This window comes from Bacillus rossius (genome assembly GCF_032445375.1).
Source record: "Bacillus rossius redtenbacheri isolate Brsri chromosome 4 unlocalized genomic scaffold, Brsri_v3 Brsri_v3_scf4_1, whole genome shotgun sequence".
Taxonomy (NCBI): Eukaryota; Metazoa; Arthropoda; class Insecta; order Phasmatodea; family Bacillidae; genus Bacillus; species Bacillus rossius.
Window position 1 is genome coordinate 18,478,909 of NW_026962010.1, and position 20,307 is coordinate 18,499,215.

At 43.2% G+C, this 20,307-nt stretch overlaps 1 protein-coding gene across 1 annotated transcript; it reads left to right on the forward strand.

Annotated features, from left to right (window-relative positions):
- Positions 1-3,429: 3,429 nt before the first annotated feature.
- Positions 3,430-19,360, forward strand: LOC134541732 (heme transporter FLVCR2-like). The gene is made up of 5 exons (XM_063385380.1): positions 3,430-3,447; positions 3,529-3,670; positions 6,352-6,566; positions 12,005-12,108; positions 19,051-19,360. The coding sequence occupies exons 1-5, from the start codon at positions 3,430-3,432 to the stop codon at positions 19,358-19,360; spliced, it is 789 nt and encodes a 262-aa protein (XP_063241450.1).
- Positions 19,361-20,307: the final 947 nt, after the last annotated feature.

A 20,307-nucleotide genomic window follows, 5' to 3' on the forward strand; every position in this document is an offset into this window, starting at 1 on the left:
ACTCTCGCGGGTCCTCATTTTTGCTCCCCTAGAACACCGGCAAAACGAATGGTGCACTCACGTACTGCAAGACTGGCCTATAAATGTCCGCATACCTGTCACCCCGGACACATTCCCTGTTGTGACCTTTCACATCCATGTCGTGAACACGCTTGGCTTCGCCGCTCACCCTACACACCATGTCTGAAACGTCACCCTTTCCTGTATCCTTTTCGTCACCCATCTCAGTCTCAAAGTTTATCAGATCGTCCGTATCCTGCTCAACTTTCACCCCCCGCCATCATTATCAACGGCGCTACTTACGCGGAAAGTAATTTTAGCAGATCGGTAATACAATCCACGCATTACACACGGCATTATTGCGCGCAGATGATCCTTGACGCACCACTGTCTCTGGTTAGTGTCGCTCCCACGTTGCATGGCCGCACCTGATTCCTGTCTGCGCCCGAGCATAAGAACTCAACCCGGCCCCGCGTCACCGTTCACGTGCGTCCTGCACATTATGTAATCTGGCCCCACGTTGGGCGCCATATGTCGTCCCTCCGGCCCTAAGTCTCCCGGTCCCCGACGAAGCTCGCCCTGTGAAAGTCTTTTGCCCGAGTAGCTCCAGCCGGAGAGTGGCGAGTTCAGGCCTTATGTGGCTGGTACAGGAATATGCGGGTTGAGGGGAAGGAATTAAGGAGAGGTTGGGGACATTGACGAATGTGGTGAAAAAAGACGTCTCGCTCAGATCTGAAGGCTATATTTATTGATAGCAAACTTTCCTCGCAAACATAATCGCGCCTGTTCTACCACGATAAGAGACGGACGTTACTTCCACACCGCGACCTGGACTCCCTGATTATAAACAGAAAACAATCGCGGTGTGTAGGGTAACCGATGACTATCCCGTGGTACAAGAAGCTAATCGCGATAGCTCGACCTTGCGTGAACGTGTTCGAGACGAGTGTTTGCTTACGGAGCGGAGCGCCGCGGGTCTGTGCTCCATGTGGCAGCTAGACAGCGACTGCGCTCTCCACCCGCTCGCGCATGCTGCTATGTACGAGTGGTGGGGGAGGGGTGTGCGGTGCAGAAGTCAATGTGTTCGCGGCAGGCCAGGCAGTGGGTCTTACAAACTAATTACACAAACACTGAATAACAATATAAGATTAATTACAAAATCCAATTACAATGTTAATTATGAAATAAGCATACATGAATTACACAGATACGATATTTACACTAAAACGTGGCCGTCCGTGAGCGGTCCTTATAATCATGACGTAGGGTGCACAGGGTGCGTCCCTGAACTTTTCACTGCACTGCACTGCACCAGTGAGGAAGGTGTCTCCCTTAGGCACACGGCGGTGGACAGGTATGGCCTCTATGTCGAGGAGGGTACGACGACGGTCGTCAATATATATATATATATATATATATATATATATATATATATATAAAATTTTAAGATTTAGTCAAATTGCATTTCAACTACACTTTTATGAACGCATTTATATATAACCTTCAGAGGTTAGTTTATATCTCAAAATTAGTAGAGAACTCAATATATTGTTAGCAATCTGCACTTTTATTTTGTTAGTAGTATTTTTATCTGTAAGTAGTTTGCCGAAAATTAGGAATTTCGACATTTTTTTAAAAATTGTTATTATAATTTTAAATCATTTTTGGAAATTGTCTTTTCTATATTCTTTTAGTTACAAAAGGGCGATTTACTATTTGTTAGGCTGGTGTATGTCACATAGTTAAACTTTGTGCCAGGGGACCGAAGCACCTTTCTCAGGATCAATCTGAGCTTTTGCTAGTCTAATGTGGACGTTAGCAGCCCTTATGACATTTCTCTCGCCTGCAGTCATGTCCCGGGTTTGTAATATTAATTCCCTGCATGTCTAAAATCGCATAAAGCAGCTTCTGGCCTGCAAGCTGCTACTTCTCAGAGACCCGCTGAGAGTAGCGAGTCTCAGCACGAACAAGTATCCCTTGGACTCTCGTTCCCAGTGTCGTTGGGTTTTTATCCACCCCCCTTCCGCTTCAGTTCTGAGAAATTAGCCCAGGAGCATTGACCTGACGTGATCTCCGCCAGGCAGTAACCGACTCCAAGGACGACTTGCATAAAAAATATGTGTGCAAGGATGGACCACCCACGACATCTAGCGGCAGAAACTGTAACGTCTTCTCTTGGCGCCAGCTCGTGGAGCTGACGCCCGCGACACTTGTGGGCGATCTTGCTAACTCCCCCCTTTTTGTCCCTTTCAGGCCACCAGAGTGCACCACCAGCTACGCCATAAGGTCCTATGCTTCCTCCTCGCGGCCTGTAATAGTCGATTGTATGTTACTTTCTGTACCTGCCGGTAGAGACCGCAGCAGTCGCCCTTGGCGCAAACAACTGAAGTTGTGGCTAAAACCACTCTGGGCACCTCCGGATGTGTTCGGTCCGCGCCATTTGGATGTCGGCGCGAGACATCTCCTGAGCCCTGGAGCTACACCCTGTTTGGGTCCAACAGTTGGGTGCCGAAATTACACCCATTATGTTGTGCAGGACCTCCAGCTGCCTTTCCCCCTAAGAAGAGCTTTCCTCCAGGCCAGACGTCCAACTTCAAGTCCCGGGTGATATTTAAAATATAACTTCTCCCTGCCGCCAACGAAACAAATTATATACCAGCGAGCAGTGACATAAAGAACTTAACCAATAAGAATATAGGAAGTTATAATAATAACTATAATATGTCAGAAGAGATACTTCAAATTTATGTTTCTGTGATTTCTTTTGTTGTCAAAAGTATTGTATCACTTATTTTAATAATATCGGGCCGGCCCCCTTTAATAACTTTAATATATTGTGTATACCATGTTATTGTTAAACCAAAACAAAAGATTCATTTAATTCTTTTTAAATAAAACAGGGAACCTATAGACCAAGCTACTTATGTAGTGTATTTATATATCATATACCTTATTCTATTTAACGATCCACTAGCTCCCAAGTTGCTTGTGTGCAGGGAGTTCCAAATTGTCTTGTTCTCCACCTCGTGCCACCTCTGGTCAATAACTTTATTTTTCTTAATAGTTCGCTCAGTAGATTCTAAGGTTTTTTTAATTAAGTTAAAATAATCTAATATTGAGGCACAGGGGCGTTTCAGTAGTAAAAATTTTTAATATTATACATAGTTTGCAAAACAATCAGCTATTGTATCTCAGTGATTATTCAACTCTTAACCATTGCAATGTACCAAATCACAAAGTCCATTACGTTCAGTTGTTTTGGTCAGCTAAATATTTTTTTCAATCTAAAATTTTGTCGTCCTGAAAGCTTGCTTCACCACGGTCATTTGGTGCGAGCCACTACTCACCACGAAGCGCGTGTTTACACAGCTTGTTTGAGTAATCAAACCATCAGGCAGTTCTGGTCCGGGACTGGTGCGGTCCACGGAAATGGAAGAGGAGGTCCTCGTGCGCTCCGACCACTGATGTCTGCGGCCAGGTGGAGGAAGTGAGCGATGACTGCGTGTGTGTGTGCGATGTGCTCGCCAGCTGGGACTGGCAGCGGGGTTCCTGGCGCCGCCCCTCCTGGTGCGCCCGCACGACGACCCTGCAGACATTGGGCACGACCTCAAAATGCTGACCCTCGGCGTGGCCGCCAGCTCCAGCCTAATCGCCGCGCTCACCGTGCTGCGTGAGTAGCACAGCCCAGGGGCTCCATAGCAGAGAATACTTTGGTACAGAGGACCGAGTCTGTTACACCACACGGCCAAGGGACTCCTTGGAGGGGGGTACTTTGGGACAGGAGACCAAGTCTGTTACACCACATGGCCCAGGGACTCCTTGGCGGGAGTTACTTTAGGTAGGAGACCGATTCTGTTACACCACACAACCCAGGGACTCCTTGGCGGGGTTTACTTTAGGATAGGAGCCGAGTCTGTTATACCACATGGCCCAGGGACTCCTTGGTGAGGGTTACTTTGGGATAGGAGACAGAGTCTGTTACACCACATGGCCCAATGACTCCTTGGCGGGGGTTACTTTAGGATAGGAGAACGAGTCTGTTACACCACATGGCCCAGAGACTCCTTGGCAGGGGTTACTTTAGGGAGGAGACAGAGTCTGTTACACCACATGGCCCAGGGACACATGGCGGGGGTTACTTTAGGTAGGAGACCGGTTCTGTTACACCACACAGCCCAGGGACTCCTTGGCGGGGTTTACTTTTGGATAGGAGATGAGTCTGTTACACCACATGGCCCAGGGACTCCTTGGCAGGGGTTACTTTAGGTAGGAGACCGAGTCTGTTACACCACATGGCCCAGGGACTCCTTGGCGGGGGTTACTTTAGGTAGGAGACCGAGTCTGTTACAACACACAGCCCAGGGACTCCTTGGCAGGGGTTACTTTAGGATAGGAGACCGAGTCTGTTACACTACAGGGCCCAGGGACTCCTTGGTGGGGTTAACTTTAGGATAGGATACGAGTCTGTTACACCACATGGCCCAGGGACTCCTTGGTGGGGGTTACTTTGGGATAGGAGACCAAGTCTGTTACACCACACAGCCCAGGGACTCCTTGGCGGGGGTTACTTTAGGTAGGAGACCGAGTCTGTTACACCACACAGCCCAGGGACTCCTTGGCGGGGGTTACTTTAGGATTGGAGACCGAGTCTGTTACACCACATGGCCCAGGGACTCCTTGGTGGGGGTTACTTTAGGTAGGAGACCGAGTCTGTTACACCACACAGCCCAGGGACTCCTTGGCGGGGGTTACTTTAGGATAGGAGACTAAGTCTGTTACACCACATGGCCCAGGGACTCCTTGGCAGGGGTTACTAAAGGGAGGAGACCGAGTCTGTTACACCACATGGCCCAGGGACACATGGCAGGGGTTACTTTGGGATAGGAGACCGAGTCTGTTACATCACATGGCCCAGAGACTCCTTGGCAGGGTTAACTTTAGGATAGGAGACGAGTCTGTTACACCACATGGCCCAGGGACCCCTTGGTGGGGGTTACTTTGGGATATGAGACCGAGTCTGTTACACCACATGGGCCCGGGACTCTTTGGTGGGTGTTACTTTAGGTAGGAGACCGAGTCTGTTACACCACATGGCCCAGGGACTCCTTGGCGGGGTTAATTTAGGATAGGAGATGAGTCTGTTACACCATTTGGCCCAGGGACTCCTTGGTGGGGGTTACTTTGGGATAGGAGACTGAGTCTGTTATACCACACGGCCCAGGGACTCCTTGGCGGGGTTTACTTTAGGATAGGAGACGAGTCTGTTACACCACATGGCTCAGGGATGCCTTGGCGGGGGTTACTTTAGGTAGGAGACCGAGTCTGTTACACCACATGGCAAAGGAACTCCTTGGCGGGGGTTACTTTAGGTAGGAAACCGAGTCTGTTACACCACATGGCCCAGGGACTCCTTGGTGGGGTTAACTTAGGATAGGAGATGAGTCTGTTACACTACATGGCCCAGGGACTCCTTGGTGGGGGTTACTTTGGGATAGGAGACCGAGTCTGTTACACCACACGGCCCAGAGACTCCTTGGCGGGGGTTACTTTAGGTAGGAGACCAAGTCTGTTACAACGAACCATCCAGGGACTCCTTTGCGGGATTTACTTTAGGATAGGAGACGAGTCTGTTACACCACATGGCCCAGGGACTCCTTGGTGGGGGTTACTTTGGGATAGGAGACCGAGTCTGTTACACCACATGGCCCAGGGACTCCTTGGCGGGGGTTACTTTAGGTAGGAGACCGAGTCTGTTACACCACATGGCCCAGGAACTCATTGGCGGGGGTTACTTTAGGTAGGAGACCGAGTCTGTTACACCACACGGCCCAGGGACTCCTTGGCGGGGGTTACTTTAGGATAGGAAATCGAGTCTGTTACACCACATGGCCCAGGAACTCCTTGGCAGGGGTTACTTTAGGTAGGAGACCGAGTCTGTTACACCACATGGCCCATGAACTCCTTGGCGAGGGTTACTTTAGGTAGGAGACCGAGTCTGTTACACCACATGGCCCAGGAACTCCTTGGCAGGGGTTACTTTAGGTAGGAGACCGAGTATGTTACACCACACGGCCCAGGGACTCCTTGGCGGGGGTTATTTTAGGATATGAGACCAAGTCTGTTACACCACACAACCCAGGACTCCTTGGCGGGGGTTACTTTAGGATAGGAGACAGAGTCTGTTACACCACATGGCCCAGTGACTCCTTGGTGGAGGTTACTTTAGGATAGGAGACCGTTTTTATTTTAGCCTAACGCCAAAATGAATTCGTAAAGTTTCCGGTTCCACTGATCATGGACGTTAAGCAGAGTACTGAACGTTTATCTTGTGATCTGACTGGTCGCGGCCAGTGTTCAAGGACAGGCCCGAGCTGCCGCCCAGCCCGGCGCAGGCCCAGGAGCGAGCGGGCCGCCCCGAGGTGACCTGCCAGGGGTTCGCCAGAGCGCTGCGCCGGCTGTGGGCCAACGGCAACTACCGGCTCATGCTGGCGTGCAACGGCATCGCCAATGGCTCGCTGAACGTGGTGGTGACTGTGCTCAGCCCTGTCGTCCTTAGCCACTTCCCGGTGAGTGCTTGGCGCCCCCACGGGGAATACGTGTGCTAGCTTTTCATTCGTAAACGGAACATCAATATTCACGTACACAAACAGATGTATTTTTAATTGGTGCATCTACATCAAAATACCATATCGCTACAATCATACTGCGTTCGGATACTTACCCACGTATTTATGAATCATGTTGTCCCTGTACCTCCAACAGTTAAAGTTATTTTTAAACCGTTCCCTGAATAGTTTTCCAGTTATAATTCCGTCTATTAGTAACCACGATAAAACAAAGTAAAGTTTATTTGTTAAATATTCGATTATCTTTCCTTTCTTTAAAAAAATACACTTGAAGGAAATATCAATTAAAATATAAAATTATGCGCTAGTTTTCATAACAAATACTCAGTATTAGTAGTATGAAAATGTATGTACTTGTACAGGCTTCAGGCTGAGGATTTAGGATATTCGATGCCATCTTGGATTTTGAGGTCACATCTGCCATTTTTGGTGTCAAATTTTCTCAAAATTCCTCAAAACTGACTCAAAATTTACCAAAATTATTTAAAATTTCTCTATTTTGAGGGATTAATTCCCGTTTTGAGGGATAATTTCCCGTTTTTGTCCCAAAATTGCCAACAGCTTCAAAATTAATTGAAAACAATGTTTTAATTCCCTATGGGCAAGCTGCTCTAAGCCGCAACTTGACAATAAGGATGACATAACCGCCAACTTGTATTTAACGTCACCTTTGCAATTATCGTTACAACTTCCATCTTGGAAATCCGTAATTTTTATGATAGAAATTCGGGAAAAATGTTTAAATTTTCAAATCAATTAAGTAATCAAATTTTAATAAAAAATATTTTTAAAACATTGTTGCACATTTCGTTACGTTCACCATCTAATGTTCTAGAAATGTTGCATGTTTAGGTACGCCCGCCATCTTGGTCGAGTATGACATCATGACATCATCGTTGCGTGTTTCGTTGCGGACACCATCTTGGATTCTAGATCGTTGCATTTTTCGCTAGGGACACAGTATACACAGTACACACAGTGAACACACAGTACATACGATGAACACACAGTACACACACTGAACACAAAGTACACACACTGAACACAAAGTACACACACTGGACACCCACTACACACAGTACACACTTGAACCCACGCTACACACACTAGAGACACAATGAACACACCGTACACACACAGGACATACGATGAACACACACAATACACACAGGACATGCAATGGACATGTTATGCAGATATTGAACATGCAGTAGCGAGAGCTCAGGCTTAGTTAGAAATCATATTTCGTGAAATAAAACAATCACTTTTAATTTCTAAAATATAATTTATTATATTTATTTATACAAATGCAGGTAAAACAAGTTATTACATTATTTAAACCAGCTTACCCTCGTTCTTTGAGTATGAAGGCTACTTCTTTGATGCGCGAATAGTTGACTGCACAAAGCGAAGCATGTTGTAGAATTCTTAACCTGTCAACAATATATTAGGATGTTCGCATGGTGCCTAATTAATCTCTTTTGCGGTCATCTTCCTTGAACGTTAATTATAAATATTTTTAATTTCACTATCAATCCAGTGATCATCGTAAGCTTTATCAGAATAATTTATTACGACGTTTCCATTGTTTTGGTCTTGGGGCTTCATCACAGTCTTCGATCTTGCATTTTTTAGGTGCTTCAGCACAGTCTTCGATCGTGCATGCTTTAGGTGCTTCAGCACAGTCTTCGATCGCGTCACCAGCTTCAGAGTCACTGTCGCCATCTCCGTAGAAATCAGCGTCTTCAACTGAATTACTATAAGAACTCAAAATCGTTGACGTAGAAGTTTCTTTAGCGTCTAAAATCTTCGTTTTTAAGTGTCCGTCATTATTTCAAAGTATGAAGGATCTACTGGATATGGGCTTGAATGTATTCTCATTTTCACGGTGATGATACTTACATTAGTTTAAGTCTTCGTTAAACCGTCAGCATCCTTCAATTTAAGTTCTTTGTCGCGATCGGGAGAGCTATGAACAACACGCTCAAGACAAGGAAAATTATTTACATCATACAGCACACTCTTCCCTAATGTAGTGGCTCTATCGATGTCCTCTATCCCGTAGGCTTGGCTTTAACATGTCCTGCCGTGTCTTTTTAAGCTGTCAATTCGTGTTAACAACCTGCTACACCGATTACAGCTTAACATTTGGCGTAGTGGGTTTTTAAAACCATCATTCTTCTCGTGACGTCTGGCATTCCTTCTCAGGTCGAAATCTACAGTGGTGTATTTCCGATTCAGCTGTAGACAACAAACCAGGTTCCATGTTTGCTTCTTTGACTAAAGATAGATGCAATTTTAGATTTTTATTTAAAAATATATACTTAAATACTAATTTGAATAATCCATCAGCGAGAGTTAATTTTCAATTTTGAAAGATTCGTGTACAACTAGTTCTGCTTATCTACAACAATTGTCGCCACATGTTGATGGAGGTATATATTAATTGTTTTTCACGCGGGATGCGGGTTGCTCACTATCGATCTCAAAAAAAGAAAGGCTTCGCTAGACATCAAGGACAAGGAAATTCGTCTTGCATGTTTATGAATCTTAACTGTCTCAAGGCTTGTTATTTGACTGAGTAATGGACGTTCCTTGTTTGAATTCCACCTGATAAAAATATTTTTAGCGATAATTTGGTAGCAGAAATTCGAAATTTAAATGTAAATCTGAATAAAATTCCATGTCTCATTAGTTAGAAAAATTTGAATGCAGAGATCGATTTCTCAGAAATAACCTGAAGCACTCGCAGAATATCAGCAGAAGTCTCGACAGAAATTATAAGGAGCGCACGAATAATCTTATCAAAATATTAGCAGGAGTAATCAGAAGCACACAAAGAGAACTAACGCACGTTTTCCTTAATATCATAAAGTTCTATAACTCTATATTTGCTCAACAAAGGAGAAGTTCACAAGTTGGCAGGAGCTGTTTTTGTATTTTCTTAATATTTTTGAAATTTTTTATTATAATTATTTTTATATTATTTTTTATATTATCTATTTTTCTGAGCTGCCGTATGGCCTCTCCTCTGATAAACATGTAATAATATTGTTTATAGACAATATTGTATTGTCTTTCAAAACCTCTTAATGAGTGATATCAGACTAAACAAAGGCAAATTTTCAATGTTAAATGTTAAAAACAAATATTGGCATGAAAATGAGTATGGTTCTTACCTTCCCTGTTTAGATAAAGAAACACATTTAGGTTGATTAAATCTTTATATGGACCAGGGTTGATACGCCCCTCGTGCCCTAAAATTATATTATTTTAATTTAATAAAAAGAAAAGGCCTAGGAAACAGATGGGCAAAATTATAAAGAAAATACAAGTATTACCAGAGGGGGCACGAGGTGGTGAACAAGACAATTTTATACTCCCTGCACACAAGCAACTTGGGAGCTAGTGGATCGTTTAAATAGATATAGGTAAATAATAAATAAACACTACATAAGTAGATTGGTCTATAGGTTTCCTGGTTTATTTAAAAAGGTAAATTAAATAAATCTATTTTCCCTTTGTTTTGGTTTCACAGTAAAATGTTATTAATAAGTTACAAAAGGAGGGCCGGCCCGATATGATTAACACACGTTATACTATACTGTTAACAACAAAAAATGACATTTTATAGCTGGTTAGGTTCGTCCACTCATTACTGTAACTATTTCACATTTTCTTATTTGATAAGTTCTCTATGGCTCTGCTCGCTGGTATTTGTTTAAAAAATTTGTTTCGTTGGCGGTAGGGAGAAGCTTTATGTTAAATATCACCCGGGGCTTCAAAGTTGGAAATCTGGCCGGGGGGAAGCTCTTCTTAAAGAGACTTGAAGCTGGAGGTCCTGGACAACATGATGGGCGCAATTTCGGCGCCCAAATGTTGGACCCTGTCTAAAACACAAGCCAAATTCCAACGAATTAGACCTGCTTCCAGACAGTCAAACACAGTCGGCGCGAAAAGGCCAACAAAGGGGAATTCGGGGAGGCAAAAGACCGGAGTACTCACCAAACAGGGTGTAGCTCCTGGGCTAAGTAAATGTCTCGCGCAGACATCCGAAAGGCGCGGACCAAGAATTGCGCGGATGACGCGGCAGAAATCTTCATTTAGAAAGATAAAAAAAATTAACAAACTTCTAACTAAAACATGACTTGTTTTCCAATTACTACGACTGACTGGCTACTACTGAATTTTCAAGCTGGGATCACATCCCTTAACACAGCTGACTATATTCCTTATTCGAAAGAGTTCGTCATTGCCGGGAAAAAGCCTCTTAACAGAGGGGACGCCGAGATGACGTGGAAAGTAGCCGAAGTCAGAGTGCCGCGACGGCGAACAAAGCTCCTAATTAAAACGGGCGCTCGGCCCTAGGGAAAAGAGGGGGAAGATTTGGCTCTGGGCCGAGGTGACCGCAACTACACCTTCAGTTGTTTGCGCCGAAGAGCGCCTGCCGCACTCTCTACCGGCAGGCACAGAAAGCTACATAGGATCGACTTTAAGAGGACGCGAGTAGAAAGCATAGGGCCTTATGGCGCAGCTGGTGCTGCACTCTGGCGGCCTAAAGGGGAAGGAAAGAAGGAGGTTAGCAAAATCGCCACTAGGTGTCGCGGGCGTCAGCTCCACTCGCTGGCGACAAGAGCAGACGTTACTATTTCTGCCACTAGATGTCGTGGGTGGTCCATCTTTGCACATATTTTTTCTATGGCAAATCGTCCTTGAAGTTGGGCACTGCCTGGCGGGGTTCACATCAGGTCAATGATCCTGGGCTAAATTCTGAGAATCAAGGTGGGTAGCTGTGGGGGTGAGGGGGTACAAAAAATGCAACGGGGCTTGGAACGAGCCTCCTAACGTGACTTTCTAGGAGTGAATCTAAGACGTATGCGTGATGGAAATCACTGTTCTTCGTTCGTCTCTGAGAAGTGGTAACAACTCGTCCAGAGCTGTTGTAGGCAAATTTAGTCATGCAGGGAAATAATGTTACAGGCTGGGGACGTGACTGTAAGCGGGAGAAATGTCAACCGGACTGCCAACGACATCTTAGACTTGCAAAAGATCAGATTGGTCCCTGAGAAAAGGTGCTTCAGTCCACTGGCGCAAAGTTTAACTCCGTAGTGTACACCAGCCTAACAAAGTGTAAATCACCCTTTTGTAACCAAATTATATAGAAAATAAAATTTCCAAAAATAATTTAAAATTATAATAACAATTTTAAAAAAACGTGCCGAAATAGCTAATTTCCGGCACAGGGTGTTTCAAGTAAATTGTTCAAGTTCCAGGGTATGTAACTAGGTGGGCGGCGCGTTATTAAAATGAAGGGTAAAGAAATGGCGGGGGAGGGGAATGCAAGGTGTTCACACAGCTGTGATGTGTTGCGACCGCAGGACGGACAGGAGTTCGCCGGCCGGGTGGGGGTCGTCATCATCCTGGCTGGGTTGCTGGGGTGCGTGGTGTTCGGCGCGCTGCTCGACAGGACTCACAAGTACAAGTGAGTGCAGCGCCGAGCCAGCCTCAGCTGGGTGAGGTCACGTGGATCAGTAGTCTGAGTCACACCCAGTCACATAAACCTCAAATTTCGGAAAACTTTTCAAAAATACTCGCTGCTACATTATTACAAATTGTAATTATGCATACGGTTTTAATAACTACAATCAGGGGTATGAAAGTTATTTAAGGTATAAAATATTGAACTCAGTTTTGCACATAAAAATAATCCATTACTGATGCGTTGTTTCTCAAATCATGACATGTTGCAGATATTAGCCCTTACATATAATAATTAGACATTTTGGTAATAAGAAAAAAAGGCTTTTATTAAAAAAAATAATAATATTATGTACTTAATGTTGAAAAAATACTTGTCAATCCATGAGACATGTCGTTTTCAAATTAACCAAACATTTTATCATTTCATTTCCATGTTGAAGAAACTGGATTTTACACTTAGAGTATTTGGCTTTCCCTAAAATGTACATTTGCATGGCAAACTCAGTTTAAAAAAATTGGAGATGAGGTTTTTCTGAAATGACTTTCACTTTTGGTCTAGAAGCTCCATGTTTTCAGAACATCCAAATAATTGTGTGAAGGTATATAGTGTTAGCACTGTGAAAACTATTTGAAAGGACTGTATTTCATGGCAGTTAATTTTTTTAAGGGCGAAAACTTATAAACCATCAACCATCATCAGGCGTGGTCAAGGTGTGGTCAAGCAAAATTTACACAATGTTTTGGGTGTTGATAATTGGTACTTGTGAAGTACAAAGAGACTTCAGCTACATCGAAACATGCCCCCACCTGACAATAAATTACTCCATGGTGAGCCTCTGCAGGCGTGTCCGTAATGGTGAGGTAGCTTTTACCAGAGTGTGGGTTCTGTATCATGGTTCTACCCTGATGACGTCTGTGTCGATGAGACCCTACAGTCTCACTGGCAATCGACCCACGAACCTTGCCCATTTCTGGTCAAAAGAGGCTTCGGGTTTGGGTCAGCAATTTGGCAATCATACTCTTCCATTGTTACACCCTGCATGGGAGCCGTATTTTTACTGATTAACTGCTCATATTTTTTTTATACGAGGGTTGTAAATAAAGTAATGGAAAATACCTAGAAAAGACTTTAATTTATGCAATAGACTTTAATATATGCACAAGCAAACAAACATTACATTCCTTCAATATAATCACCAGCACAGTCTTGTAAATTTTTTTTCAAGATGTGAGGAAGCCATAGGATACCATTTGCAAGGTGTTGATTGTTGAGGTCGGTGACGGAACATCCTACTGCTCGGATCACAGATGGCAGGCCAGGAAATGGGATGCCTCGATGGGGTTCTTTTATCTTAGGAAAGAGGTCTTAGTCACAATGACTCATGTCAGATGAGTAGCCTACGGAAGGTGTTTCAACACCTCCCAAGACCGCCATTGCAAAAGTTCATTTACAGCTTGTGCATCATGGCAACGAGCATTTTCATGCAATACGACAGTGAGATTGTCCAACAACATATGTAAACGTTTGGACCATATAGCCAGGTGCAAGGGGTGCTGTAGAAATTGGCAATAGTAGACACGTTGACAGTTTCTCCTCGAGGCACACAATGAGTAAGAATGTCAAAATCATCATTACCTTCACCTGACTGTGTTCCTGACGAAACGTCTGTAGATGTGGCGAGCCTGGTTGACCCCATTCATTGGATTGACGCTTTAATTCAGGCTCTTAGGCTCGAACCCACTTCTGACTCGTCAATGGCAACAATATGCTTTAGAAATTTGTCTCCATCATTGCAGTATCTGTCGAGGTGGCTATCAACCAATGCATACCAGTGCCTTTTCTGTATGTCAATGAGTCGATGTGGATCTCAGTGGGATGCGATTTTCCTCATGTTAAGTCTTTCCAAAACGTTTGATAACTGAGCCTAACTTCAGCGGATATTTCCCGGACAGTCCATCGACGGTCTATGTATGTTGAGGAATGGATGGTCGACCTGTGCGGTACAAATCCGCAGTCTCAGTCCGACCAGCACGAAACGCTTTGACCTATCGTGCAACCGTCTTATACGGCAACGCATTCGCACCACAGGCTTAATATAATCCTTGATAATATTGCTATGTATTTTTGCCACGGGCAACCTCGAATTTAATACAGTACTGGTGATCGCATTTTGTAAACATGCTTTAGAGCGGTAGAAACGACAATTTCCACTTCAATGCCACACAGAAAATACCCATCTACTTTATCGATGTTTGTGTGTACTCTATACAACGACAAAAGCACCACCTCACTGCTCCGATATCCTGTTTGATCATGTCCGATGTTCTACGACATTCCGGGCTACGTTGCCACTACTTTATTTACGAGTCTTGTATATGTGAATATGAAAAGTAAAAATGGACAAAATCAGTGTAAGGGGGTAGAGAGTGTTTTGTTGATGCTAAGTACAAATTGGCTCACCTGGATTTAAATTATCTTTAAAATTAATTATTTAAAAGCTGGCAAAAAGTCACGCTATGAACCATGCTTAGATTATAAGCCAAGAACTATTTAGGCTAACTTAATGTAGTTCGCAGGATTTCACTGTCACTGTCTGATAAGCTTTCTGGGCTTTCAAGGTTGCACCGCAACGAAGTGGTAGTGGTTACCGACTTTTATGTTTGGTATGCCGCAGATAATCTTCAAGGCTGAGTGAATCAACTGATCAATTGTTGATTCTTAAGATGCCTGCTGCATTTCAAAGTGAAACATAGGTAAACACTAACAAAGCGACACTGCTCAACATCGAAAGTCAAGTTAGTTTATGCTAGGTAGTCTTATGCACTGCATCATGTTTACATCTTCCGATGTTGGGATCTATTGCAATCATCACATTGTGGCAACCTACCGGCCTGACCTCTTGGGTGCAATGCGGTGCAAACATCAGGTTATGGCACAATATCTCTGGATTCATGTCCCAAGTCGCATGCATTGCAAACTTCCAGCATAAGGGGCTCCTGATAAACATTAGTCTGTGCGTTAGTAAGGAAATGTATTAATTCTGACTACCGTTCATCAGCACAATATCTGGAAAAAATTATCTTCCATGCCTAACAATTAAATATACGGCCAGCCTCTGTCACAATACACTTAAATTAATGTGTCTTTTTAAAACTAGGAAATAAGCCCTAGATCACTGGACAGGTCTACCTATCTCACCTGATGTTATATACTCGATGTCATTTGGAACTTGGCTTCAAGCCTCCAACTCGACAACCTGGCCAGTTTGTGTCATCTGCTAGCAATATGAACAGCGTGTAACTTGGTTTTCTAACCTGGATAAGGCAAGTCTGGCAAATAATATTTTATAAACTTGCGATACACTTGGCAGCATGTTTGACTTAGAAGTTCACTAAACCTTGGACTTCTCTCATTCCAATCCCTATCAGTGGTATATGTGTCACATCGGCCACTTGCATTTCGAGAAGATGAAGGCACAATCATCAGTCCATGATCAAACTTTCCCTCCTTCTAGGCACGCAATGAAAACGTGTAGGTGAGGCAGCCCTACAGCGATGATGTGCATGAGTGGGTTAGTGAGTTTGGCTTGTGTATCTGCGCGATAGAAAACTTCCGGCTGCGTGACATGGAGGAACATGTTCCCACCTTCGATACATATAGATTTCAGGGGGGGGGGGGGGAACGCAGTGTTTTACTTTGTGCCTTTCTTTTTAGAACCATCAACCTGAATTTGCAAACCCAAGTCAGTGTTAATTTTTACACGATAACAATTCTTTCATCATAAAATAAACCATCATATCTTCTCGAGGTTAAAATCAATACACAGTATTTCTTGTGTTTTCAACGAAGGGAAATTATGTAACAAACCGTTGTTTTAGTCAATTTCGGGTCTCAAATAAATAAAACACTGTACCTAAATTGAATGTTAAATCTCAAGTTCCTTTCGTGCATTTAAAAAAAAAACTAATCAAAATTTCTATATTCATGGGTGCATAACGCCACCTAATATTCTCTTGGTGTCATAAGTCATATTATGTATTTCTGTCTCAGTTAAAATAAGAAATGACCACCATGGGCTTTTAACGGAAGATCAGATTCCACTTGTTTAACCGAATATTTTTGAAACGTCTTGCTTTAGATAATAATAACAGCTACGAAGGCTTAGGTAATCTACAATTAAAGTCATTTACATTTATTCAAGTGCTGCGTAAGATTGGATATGCAATCAAACGGTGTTGTTTTGAATTTGTCTTTATATTTAGAAGAATGTGAATATGTTTCAAGTAATTAAGTTAAAACCGATTTATTGTTTACAGGGAGTTCATGCTAGGAGCCTATTCCTTGATGGCTATATCTACTGCCATATTTGGCTTCATCTTGAGGACTAAAAATCCCACGTATGTGTACATATCTTCAGGAGTTTTGGGGTGAGTATAACAAAAACATATCTATTTCTATATTGATCACTCTTTCTAATGTCGCCTTGGAATATTCTTTGAATTTATAACAAAGAAAAACCTAAATACTGCTATGAATCCATAGAATTGCATAAAATTGTTGCTGCAAGCAAATTGCCTCAGCACATCTGCTTCAAAAAACACTTCAGAGCACTGCATGTCTATTGATTGAATTTGTTAGGATACTGTGATTAGTAACACAAATGTCCTTTTATGAAAGACTTTTGTTGTAAGTATTTTTGAAGAATCGCCATTACAGCTTAATGGGGTGAAAATAAGTTAGCACTATTTTCTCCAAATCCATACGGGTTCTTAAGTGCATGGCATTTTAGTGCCAAAAGTAGTAAGAAATAATGACTGCTTAATGGTTATAAAAGTGTATACTCGTTGAATTTGTGTCACAAACATGAAGCAGTAACAAAACGTATTTAAATATCTTCTTATGATGTGATAGCCAAAACCAAGAAATACAACATGAATCTGGCCCGTAAGTTTCTCCCGTTTCCTAGCCATAGTGATTGTTTTCACAAAGGCATTTTCTGATTTTATAAAACGTATATTTAAATTCAGCTGTATCCATTCAACACCTCACATTCTTCCTTCTATGCGAATTTTGGGCAGACATTACCAGTGTGTGTTCTGTAAGTGAAAACGGTTAGTTAGGTAAACCCTATTAGTAGTATAAAAATGGACATTCTGCGCTTGGTGATGGATCGAGATGTGAGGGCGGCTTCTGCTTTGGAACCTCTGCGATGACATCACAGTGGCCATCTTGGATGACCTTGTTATTGACCTTGACCTTTGACCTTGACCTTGACTTTGAGCTTTCATTTTAACCTAGAACTTTGACCTTAAACTTTGACCTCAGTCGCCATATTATATTATTATATATTGACATCGAGTGCCCCAATCCCCGAATGTTGCAGTATTCATTTTGGTCGCAATCTTGAATTCTAAGAACGTGCTCACCATCCTGGATCTGATGCCATAGACACTTTTTTCGATTCTGACATCAAGTACGCCATCTTGTTTTCATCTGCTGGAGGCCACCATATTGGATGACGACACAGCCACCATCTTGGTCTTTTCTGTTCCGCTGGGAGGCTCCATCTTGGTTTTTCTGTTCCACTGGAAGCCACCATCTTAAAATTCATCATCTTTGTTTCTACTGTTTGTTCCTAGAGAGCGCGAACATCGCTCTGTCTCATGCAGATACGGTCAATGTTCCATTACCTGCTAATTTTGTCGAGGTCCTTATCGGCACAATATTTTTTTTTCTTTTACAAAATAAACTTGAAGCTCTGTGATTCGAAACATGACAGCACGGACCTCTGGCCTGAAAACATGTCTTTTACCAGATTGAGAATTAATTAAGTTATATGACAAATTAACACACATTCGGACTTGTAATTTATTTAATTTGAATGAATAATAGCATCACCTATTCGAGACCGAGCCAAAATATTTATTACTTTCAATACATGCTACCTACCAGGAATGCTAGTTAACACACATCGCCTGCTAGAGGGCATCGCCGCCATCTGGTGTTCAGTAATGCCGAACGATTGTCAATAGACACTGAGATATGGTCTTGAAAAATCATGTGTAATCTCTGCCGGAACTAAGAAAAAATTTTCAATAGTTAACATGACAATATGGCATAAAAACTATTCAAACCACTATGACACCTTTTGGTTCATATCGCTCCCACTGTAAGAAATTTCAGATGGTCACCATAAGGAGTGGAGCCTGACTCTTAGTTTAATTCAACACGGGTTACCCCACTAGCTCCAGACACCATAATTATTATGTGATTGTGGAGTCTTTCATGATTTTGTGGGTGCTGGTGCATAGTCTTTCTCAGTTGGTGGAGCGACTTCTATTGTAAATGTCGATAAATAAAGAGTCTATCAGGGCTATTTAACTAATTTATTCATGAAAACTTCCATGCTTTCGAAAACTGTGATCGTCGGAGATACAGGCTTCTTATAGCTGCACGAAATTGAATAAAACCAGGCATGTGGTGTCCTCAGGTTACCTGGGTTGCACATACTTAACACTCAAGGAATCAGCGAGTCCTTCTAGACATAGAGAGCGGCAACCCAGCTGCAGGAGTACTTGTAACATGCCAGTACCTAGTGTCTGTTATGGTAACACCTGGAATTAACTCCCATGAAGAATGGATACTGGAAACAGCCTGCCTAACTCCTATAGATCCAAGTCTGACACTACAGTTGCACTGCACCAATACCCAGTTAGTCACAGAGATGCGTCCAGCATCCCTACCCCTCTGAGACCCTCCACTGAAACAATTTGCCTGGTCCAGCACGATCTCATCACTCCAGCTGTTTCCCCCCTCTCCGCAGAAATAGCTCTAAGAGGTATCCCAAAAAGACATAGGCATATATGTCTAGTAACTACAGGTGTGTTTGTGTGTATCAATCATGTTGGCAGATGTACAGACACCTGCCGCTTCCTGTTGCAGCATTTTCCTAGTGGGGTTCATGCCAATCGCGCTGGAGATGTCCGCCGAGGTTACGTACCCCGAGTCGGAGAGCACCGTGGGCAACCTGCTCTTCATCCCCAGCAACGTGCTCGGCATCGCCATGTCCATGGCCTTCACCGAGATCATGCAGCGTTGGGGTGATCTGAGCGCCATCTTGTTCGTGTGCGCGTCGCTGGCGGCAGGGGCGCTGCTGGCCTCGTTCGTTGGCCGCGACTACCGCAGACTGGCGGCCAACAGCGGCGATAAGCCTGCTCCCAGCCGGGGGAAACATGAACTAATAGTAAACTAGCCACAGACTCACACTGAAGAGAGACGGGACCTTGTCTTCTGAGGGTGAGAGCGCTGCTGGCCTCGTTCGTTGGCCTCGATGATGTGAATGTTGTAGTGGACATTAAGTAATTCAAATCCATTCAGTCTGTCATGAGATATGGTGTTCTGCAAATAGGATTTTAATCTTCTTAAGCAAGAAAATGTCCTCTCCGGATTTGCCGTTGAGACGAGAACAGTCACCAAGACTTTTATGAGGCAGTGGATGTTAGGGTATAAGCCTGCATCACATTGGTCCAGTGCTTTCCCAGCATTCTTAGTACTGTTGTTAGAGCGAGACACCTCTCGCCAGATGTTAAACTCAGCTTTGAAAATTGCTGCATTCTTTTCTGGCAGAACTGCTACCTAAATTTGAAATTCACGCGTTAATCTCTGTGTTAGCACAAGTTACATAGTTTTGGGGCTAAATGCTGCATAAAGCAGTAATGCTTTATCGATGATTGGAAAAAACGAGCAGTCAGATGGCTTATTACATGATCTACAAATGGGATAAAACAGTTGATTTCGTAGTGACTTGGAACATCGGATATTGGAGAATTCATGCGATTCACTTGTCTTCTTGCTATGCGAGGCATTTTTATGATACCTCCATTTTGTGACAAAGTATCAGATGGTGCATCGAAAACAGTTAGGAATTTGTCGGCGATATTTCTAATACGTTTCAGGGTAGCTAATACGATATCAAGGAAGCTAATATGACATCAAGGTAACTAAACACCTTTTATTAAGTCACAGTCGTCTGCCTGAAGTTTTTCGCAAAGGATTATTGTATGACTCATGATTTTCTCGAAGATAAACAAAGCTATATGAAGTTGGTCAATCGCAATGTACCCGACATTTGAAATGCCTTTTGCGCTGTATCAACATTGCGTCTTTATTGCAAATCTTCCAACACTGGCACAATAGCAA

Excerpts from the sequence above, each read along its gene's own strand:
- LOC134541732 (XM_063385380.1), top strand. Across the intron at positions 3,671-6,351 it reads CGCCGCGCTCACCGTGCTGC|TGTTCAAGGACAGGCCCGAG; the intron begins GTGAGTAGCACA and ends GGTCGCGGCCAG. Across the intron at positions 12,109-19,050 it reads GACAGGACTCACAAGTACAA|CATTTTCCTAGTGGGGTTCA; the intron begins GTGAGTGCAGCG and ends TTCCTGTTGCAG.